General features: G+C 48.9%; 1 protein-coding gene across 3 annotated transcripts in view; it reads left to right on the forward strand.

The window, feature by feature from the left end:
* Positions 1-8,401, forward strand: part of SIDT1 (SID1 transmembrane family member 1) — an 86,735-nt gene that overhangs the window by 66,952 nt on the left and 11,382 nt on the right. Inside the window, exons 19-21 of one of the 3 annotated variants that reach the window (XM_030884422.2) lie at positions 2,196-2,210; positions 3,182-3,261; positions 5,908-5,954. In XM_030884422.2, coding sequence (XP_030740282.1) covers positions 2,196-2,210; positions 3,182-3,261; positions 5,908-5,954 — 142 coding nt within the window. The remainder of the gene's footprint in view (positions 1-2,195; positions 2,211-3,181; positions 3,262-5,907; positions 5,955-8,401) is intronic. The other 2 variants (XM_004706404.2, XM_030884423.2) reach the window with 2 other exon arrangements.

Raw genomic sequence — 8,401 nt, forward strand, 5'->3', positions numbered from 1 at the left:
GGGGGGGGGAGGGTTGTGAAGGAAAGGGAGTCACACCAAAAGGAGCACTGACCTTTCGTGACAGACACAACCAGCCCGAGCCAGCTTCCTGGGGGAGATGCCAGGGAAATAAATACTCTGAGATCACTGTCCGCCCCACTGTGCCTCCAGTCCTGCTGGGGTTCCCCTGGTGACGTGCAAGGGGCTAAGAGAGGATGGGGCACCCTCTCAGGCAGTGCACCCAGGTCAGTCTCCCCAGGCATGATTCAGGGGGGCACTGCGGGTGGAAGACAGCCAGTGTGCTCGTGTTAACCTGTCCTTTTCCATTTCTCTACCCAGGAAGTCTTCCCCTGGTGCTTGAAATGACCAGGGTCAGTAGTAAAAACTCTGTCGTTGTTGGCACTGACAGCATCTAAATTTAGTTCAAAGACAGGCATTTAGATTCATGGGAAGGGACCCAGGCCACCTTCTTACCCATTCCTGAAACTGTTTTTGCTTCCTCCACTCCCGGGCCCCTTTCTCTGTGTCCACACCTGACAGCAAACGGGCCTCGAAGGGCAGCAGCGATGCTGGGGCAGGACTTAGAGGAGGAGCGCAGGAAATCAGACAGCCAGGCCCCTTCTCTTCCCTCACCAGCATGGGTATCGAAATCAGTTGCTGTCCATTCAGTTCAGACTCACCATCCCCTGGGGAGTGGGGGGTGGGGGCGGGGGTGTGGAAGGAGAATTGTGCTCAGGAGGGTTTTCCAGGGCTGATTTTTTTTCCGGAGTAGATTGCCAGACCTTTCTTCCAAGGCACTGCTGGGTGGATTGGACCTTCCAACCTTTTGATAAGCAGCTGAGCATATTACTGATTTGTACCACCCAGGGCCCCAGAAAAGGACCTCTGGGCCTTCTCCTGTGAGAGCATGGGTGATAAGTAGCAAGTTGTGACAAAGGTGGGGACAGGGACAAGTTTGATTGGCCTTGGCTGCTAACTTAAGTTTGGCCGTTCTAATCCATCCAGTATTACCACGGAGATGAGCCCTGGTGGCATAGTGGTTACACCTTGGGCTTTGATCCACCAGGTCAGCAAGTTGAAACTCCTCAGGAGAAGGACAGGGCTTTCTACTCCCACAAACAGCTACAGGCTCCGAAACTCACAGGGACAGTCCTACCCTGTCTTAGACAGCCGTTATGAGTCAGCATTGACTCAGTGGCAGTAAGTCGTTAGAGCTATTACCATGGGAGAGAGGTCCGATGATCTGCTTCCATTGAGACTACAACCCTGAAAATTCTGTGGAACAAGCCACTTTGTAACACCTGGGGTCAGCAGGAATTGGAACCAAATCAACAGCAGCCAACAATGAGGCCCTGAATGGTTTTTTTGTTTTTGTTTAAATCATTTTATTAGGGGCTCATACAACTCATATCACAATCCATACATACATCAGTTGTGTAAAGCACTTTTGTATATTCATTGTCCGCATCATTCTCAAAACATTTGGTCTTCACTTAAGCACCTGGCATCAGCTCCTCATTTTCCCCCCCTCCCTTCCCTCTCCACCCTTTCTCATGAGCCCTTGATAATTTATAAATTATTATTTGGTCATATCTTACACTGTCCGACGTCTCCCTTCACCCACTTTTCTGTTGTCCATCCCCAGGGAGGAGGTCATATGTAGATCCATGTAATCGGTTCCCCCTTTCCAACCCACCCTCCCAGTATACCCACTCTCACCACTGGTCCTGAAAGGGATCATCCGTCCTGGATTCCCTGTGTTTCCAGTTCCTATCTGTACCAGTGTACATCCTCTGGTCTAGCCAGATTTGTAAGTTAGAATTGGGATCATGATAGTTGGGGAGAGGGGAGGAGCATTTAGAAACTAGAGGAAAGTTGTATGTTTCATCGTTGCTACACTGCACCCTGACTGGCTCGTCTCCTCCCCATGACCCTTCCATAAGGGGGTGTCCAGTTGCCTACAGATTGGCTTCGGGTCTCCACTCGGCACTTCCTGCATGTTTTTGAGGCAGCCTGAAAAAGTCCATGTCCTCTTTGATGGACAAACATGACTTTCATAATCAGAACACAAAGTTAAAGTCTGTTTTAGGAAAAATTACATGATGTGTCAGCTTACCTGTTCCAGGAACAAGAAAATGATGAGTCGGTTTACCTGTTCGACTACCTTCTTAAGATTTTTTTCTCTCTCATTTCCTTTCTGCTTCCCACTGACTCAGATGTGTCTGACACAGGTAATGTTCAGCCACCCTTCATAAGACTACAGATGGTTTGGGGGCTTGTGTTTCCAAAGTCTTTTTTGTACCAGATTCTGTGGGAGGGCACAGCAGACGGGCAGTTACATGCCAGTGGGCCTGCTCTATGCCTCTTCTGGGCAATCATGTGGACAGAGCACCCAACACCTCCTCACCCTTCCTCCCAAAACACCCTGAGCCTGATGACGATGGCTAGTTAAGTGGAGCCGTGGGGAAGCTCAGAAGAGAAGGAGCATTCATTAACAGAGCAGGGGTCCACACTCAGGCAGACCCAGCCTATTGGATCTTTTCTCTCTGGACGGCTCAAAGAAAGTCAGCAATACCCTCAACCCCCGATTCTGATGGCCCAACAGTCCTGACTTGCACACTCACTCCCGTTCACGCCAGCCTTGGGAGGGGCACGGGGTAGTCCTCACCCTCTGTGTAAAAGGAAATCTTCCCTGTCTTGGTCTTCCCCATTGGAGCTGGCAGCCCTTTGGTTATTGGTTCGGTGTGAGTCTCGGCTTTCTGCACATGCTCAGGAGAACCCACTATCCATTGGGGTCACTGCTGAAGGACGGGCCTAACTACAGTGAGAAAAAGACACTTAGACATTTTGAAGCTAAGATTTCCCATCCTCCAGGGAGGTGGAGTTGAGAGGATCATTCGCTTCTCTGGCAGAAAAGAACCGTCAGGAGGATAAGCCCCAAGGAAAGGAAGTTGAGTTGAAAGAGACGCGTGAAGAGGGTGCCCTGTTCATGGGAACTTGTGTCCATTTCACTTGCCTCCCAGCTGTGGGATGCTTGGATGTGGCACGCCCTCTCTGATAGCGCAGGTCCTGAGCGCTGGGTCTTCTCCGCGTTTTGAAGAGAGGACTCTCACAGCCTCCCTGCTCCCTAAAACTGCAGCTCTATCCGCACATCTTGCAGGATCTCTTGCTAAGCCTTCTTACTGTGTGCCCGTGTCGTCAGCAGATCTGGGGATATTCCGGCGGGCCGCGACGGTGCTGTACACGGACTGCATCCAGCAGTGGAGCCGGCCCCTCTACATGGTACGTCGGTCTGCAACTGTTGCCAGCCTTCCCCCAGAAAGCGGGCACTCATCCCATCGCGGAGTCTTGAGCCTTAGAGCCGGAGGGGTGGGCTCAGGGAAGCCCCTCCTTACACCCTAAGCCAAGAGAGCCAAGGTGGCTCAGGGCTACATAGAGGTAGCAGAGACAGGTGGGGGACTCTTCTCACTGAACAAAGACAAGCAAGGAAGACCCCCCCTTTTAAAAAAACAACAAAACAAAGGAGATGTTTGTTAGTATAGGAAAAAAGAGAAAAACACCTAACTGTAAAAAAAAGTGGGAATTGCTGTGGAGGAGAATCAAGACAGGTGGCCCGGAAATACCCAGCCCAACAGGTCCACTTGTGAAGAGTCGGGGTGACTGACAATTACTCTAGAACAGCAGCGAGGAACCAGACTGTCTTGGGAAAACCGGGACCGATGGTCACTCGGTCACTTTCATTAGGATCTTTTACCTTCCACATTACATAGTTTTGTACTGTTTGATTTTTTTCATTAGTAGTACTGGTTGGGATTTAATACATATATCATTCCATATTCTGTCCTGTTTAATTTTTATATTCAGCAGATTTTTAAAAAATTTGATGATTGCTTGATGACAGAAATAACGCAAATAATACAAAGTTCTTCCTTATTCTTCAGGACACATCATACACTTTCTACACTGGCAGAGACATCAGTGCCCTGTGCCTGGCTCTGTCTTTGCTCACTGGCCTGAGACCCTCAGAAGGCACCTTACCTGCCCTGGGCCCACTGCCCCAACCACACATGGTGCTTTGGTGAGGGTGTGGGAGTGATAGTTGGGCCTAGCACATACTAAAGGTGGTGCTAACAGATAAGCACATAGCGACTAACCAAAAGGTTGGAGGTTCAGACCCACCCAGCAGCAATGTGGGAAAAGGAGCTAGCCATCTGCTTCCATAAAGATTACAGCCCAGGGTGGTTTTGTGTGTCATATGGAGGTCCTTGTCAGTCAAAGTGGCACCAGGCCACAACTCCAGTTTACCATCAGGAGCATCTTCACACGAAGGCGTGTGGGAATTGCTTAGCCCTCTAACACTTGAACAGTCACCATAAGCACTAAAACTGCACTGTCTTGAGACCGGAGGGTTTTGGGCAAGTGACAGGTAAGTTTTTTTGTGTGTGTGTTTTTTAAATTTCGACATTAGAATCTATGAGCAGTTTGAAAGTTAAGCATCTCTGAGCTGGGACACATGTGGAGCATTTAATTTTTTTTAATTGATCATTTTTTGGGGGTTCTCACAGATATTATAACAATCCACAAATCAATGACACCAAGCAAACGTATACAGATGCTGCTGTCATCGTCATTTTCAAAACATTTTCTTTCTACTTGAGCCCCTCGAGATAAACTCCTCTTTATTTCCTTCCGCCCCCGCCGTACCACCCTTATTAACCCTCATGAGCCCTTAATAGAAGTTTTTTTTTTCATATCGTACATCATCCGATGAACCCCTTCACTCTCAGTTCTCTATTTCCTCCAAATTGGATGGATTTCCCAGAAGGACCTAATGGCTGAGTGGCCAAGCAAACAGAAGGCTATTCAGAGAGTGCCTGGACCCTTGAAGTAGCGCGCATAGAGAAGGGAAGCCTGTGACCAGATCTTGGTCAGAGTCATTCTCCCGGCTTGCTGCCCCTGAGTTAGGATGGACCCCATTCTAACTCGGGTTGGTCCACGTGCGCAGACTGGACGGCTCTATTCTGAGAGCAGTTCTCCAGGCCTGTCTTCCAGGCCATCTCAGGGTTGTTTTGAACTGCCAGCCTTGCAGCCAGCAGCCGAGCGTATAACTGTTCGCACCACCCTCGCACTCAAAAATAAATAAATAAATAAGCTCACTGCCATCGAGTTGATTCCGACTCACGGCAAACCTGCCGAACAGCATAGACCTGCCTCTGCAGATTTCTGAGACGGTAACTCTTTAATGGTAACTCTTTAACTCTTTCCTGCAGAGTGACTGATGGCTTCGAACTGCTGACCCTCTGGTTAGCAGCTTAACACATAAGCCATGATGCCACGAGGGCTCCTTTTGCATCACCCAGGAACTCCTAGTTGTCCTTTAGGATGAACATTTCCTCTATATTTTTCCCTCTCTAGTAAAGCTCGTGTGAAAACAGCGTGTTGTAAAGAAAGGGAGTCTGGCAATTGCAGGGTTTCCACAGAGCCAGGGCAGTGCCCAGGAAGCGAACTCCCCATGGATAAAGGGTCCAAGAACCACAACACAGCCCACCACCAAGCACATCCCAGGAAACCGTCCTTGCTTAGAAAAGACCAGTGGCAGCATTATGTTAACTACAAAGCATTTGGCACATGCACCTCTTCTGCACCTCTCAGGGTGAGGCCCAGTTGGCAGCTCCCCGAAGAACAGCCAGAGTCTTGCTTCATGACTGTGTGATCGTTTCTAGGGATTCAGTCGTATCTGGGTGCTTGCATTTTGAGATCTTCCCATTTAAGGATTCGTCTCTGACCATAGGCACGGTTCTCAGAATCATAGAAAATTTCCTTTTCTCTGCATTTGTCATTTTCCTCTAGCGGAAGCCCTCCCTACTCTAGGTATGAAAATCAGTGTGCATAACGTCTCATTAGATAACTATCATTCCTTCTTTCTAGGACAGAATGGTGCTGCTCGTTGTTGGGAATCTGGTCAACTGGTCTTTGTAAGTAGGCCTCGAAAAACATCATTCTCTTTATTCCTATCTGGAACAGTGTGGGCTGGCTTTCTTTGTGTTTGCACTGGGCTCTCTAGAGAAGCAAAACAGTGTCGCTTGTACGTGTAAGTCTATAGAAAGAGGTTTGTATCCAAAAATGGCGTGCACAGTTGTAGAAGTGGGTAAGTCCAGCCAGGTACATCTCCGTAGGTGAGATGTAAGCTTAAGTCTTCTCCTATTCCTGTGGCTGCAGGATGAATGGGAATCGAGGAAATGAAGCAAGAAGACCATAGGCCGGTGGATGCAGAGCTGAATGAATCCACCGATGGCTCCTGGGGTTGGCTGGAGATATGACAGGAAGTCGGCGAACCAGATGCAGGGTCCACATGCAGCAGTAGACATCCACTTGCTTCCACACACTTGTCAGTTTACACTGAGTAGGGCACGCCTTGAATGAAACCCTCCCTCAATCCTATCCAGGCGATGACCAAATTAAGGAGATCTATTCTCCCCACAACTGCTTGGCTGCTTCCCAGAAGATCCCATCATGGAGTTGGGAGAATCCTGGCCCACCCAAATTGATATAAAACTGAACTCCCACACCTTGACTGTCATTTTTACAAAGAAACCCCAAATTAAGAAGAGGATCAGACTAGCCTTTTCCTAGAGACTTCAAAGAAAGAGAATTTTCCTCTTGCAAAAGAAAAACTGCCAGGAAGTTGTTAGGTTACAATTCAGATCTCTCTTTAAAGTACTGATTCATTTAATTAATTTGCTAACCAAGACAAATTAAGAGCTTGTAGACAGCAATAGATTCATAGGTATAGAAATAGAGAGATGGAAAGAAAAAAAAAGAAATAGAGAGATGGTGTCAAGAGTTGCAAAAACATAACATGGTCTGAAATACTTGTAGAACTCACAGAAGCCCCTGCTCAGGCTCCTCTTTCTGGTCGAAAGTTCTCGTCCTCATGGCGTGAGCAAGTGTCTCTGATTTTTTTCCATTCCCTGTAAGTCTCTTTCTTCCTGTCCCACCTATCACATTTGTTTCCCTCCACTCACTGTCCGTTTTTCTCAAATGACCTGAAAATAGAACTGGATAGCATGTCTATTTTTTCTAGCTGTGGTTAATTTATGCAGCTGAAAATTTGAATAAATGCTTATGTTGTTGTCCGGTGCCACGGAGCCAGTTCCCAACTCACAGCGACCTCGTGTGCAACAGCACACACACCGCCCCGTCCGGCACATCCTCCCCGTGGTTATGTTAGTGCCCATTGCGGCAGCCACTGTGTCCGTCCACCTCACCAAGGGCCTTCCTCTTTTCCTGGCCCCTCTGCTTGCCCAAGCATCGTGTCCCTCTCCGCGGACTGGTCTCTCCTGACAACATGTCCAAAGCACACGAGGCTTGAAGGGAGACCCATGTAGGAGGTGTGCTGGCTGAGTAGGGTGCCTCCAGGCATGTGTTGAAGGAGAATGATTGCCAATCCGTGGAGTAAGCGAGCCGAGCACCTTCAGTGGGGCGCCTCTTCCTTTAAATTATTATTAGCAAAGCTAAAAGAGTTGTGTCACGCTTGTCCAGAGAGAGGCCTGCCTTTGGGCATGGCCGAAAAGATGCCATCGTGACTAATGAGCTGCCTCGTGAGACATTGCAGATCCTGAATTGTAATGAGAGAGGGAGACTGAAGAAGAAATTATGCCATTGAAGAATGATGCTGTCGGCGAGGAGTATTGACATCTACGATGGGCGGCTAGAGGTGCGGTTGGAATGTTTCTTAGAGGGAGGCTGTGCTATCCGATGGGATCAGGCCCTGGGGAAGGATATTGCGCTTGGTAAAGGAGAGTCAGAGGAAAAGAAGGCCCGCAAGGAGATGGCTAAACGGTGGTGGCAACAATGGGCTCAAGACACTACCGTGATGAGGGATGGCGCAGGGCCCAGGGTGTTTGGGTCTGTTGCACGCCGGGTCCCCGAGAGTCAGAACAAACTTGACGTCACTCCATGGCCTCTGTGGCCATTGCCACAAATGATCCAACCCAGCAGCGAGGTGGACAGTGCTATATGAGGGACGGCTGGTCTTGGTTGGTCAGTTGGTAAAAGTTTGAATAGAGGAATCCACCTGGGGGCTGTTGACCTTAATTCTCCTTCCCCCTTGTGAAGTTAAAGGCGGTCTGACACCCTGCCATGATTTTACAATCATTTTAAAACCCACATAAGGACATTATTAAAGGCCCTGGTGGTACTGTGGGATAAGCACTTGGCTAACTGAAAAGTCAGCGGTTCGAACCCAGTAGTCTGTCCATGGGAGGAAGATATGGCAACCGCTTCCATCAAGAGCATGGCCTTGGGGAGTGGTGGAAGGTGTTGTGGACATCCCTCCAGCTGCGCTCTGGCGCTGTGGGGAAGATAGATGGGTTTGTAAGCCCCAGAGCGAGGTTCTGCCTGCCCAAGATGGCTGCAGTGC

This window comes from Echinops telfairi, unplaced genomic scaffold (assembly GCF_000313985.2).
Source record: "Echinops telfairi isolate 266 unplaced genomic scaffold, ASM31398v2 ScPeMD7_6;HRSCAF=24_0, whole genome shotgun sequence".
NCBI classification, from domain to species: Eukaryota; Metazoa; Chordata; class Mammalia; order Afrosoricida; family Tenrecidae; genus Echinops; species Echinops telfairi.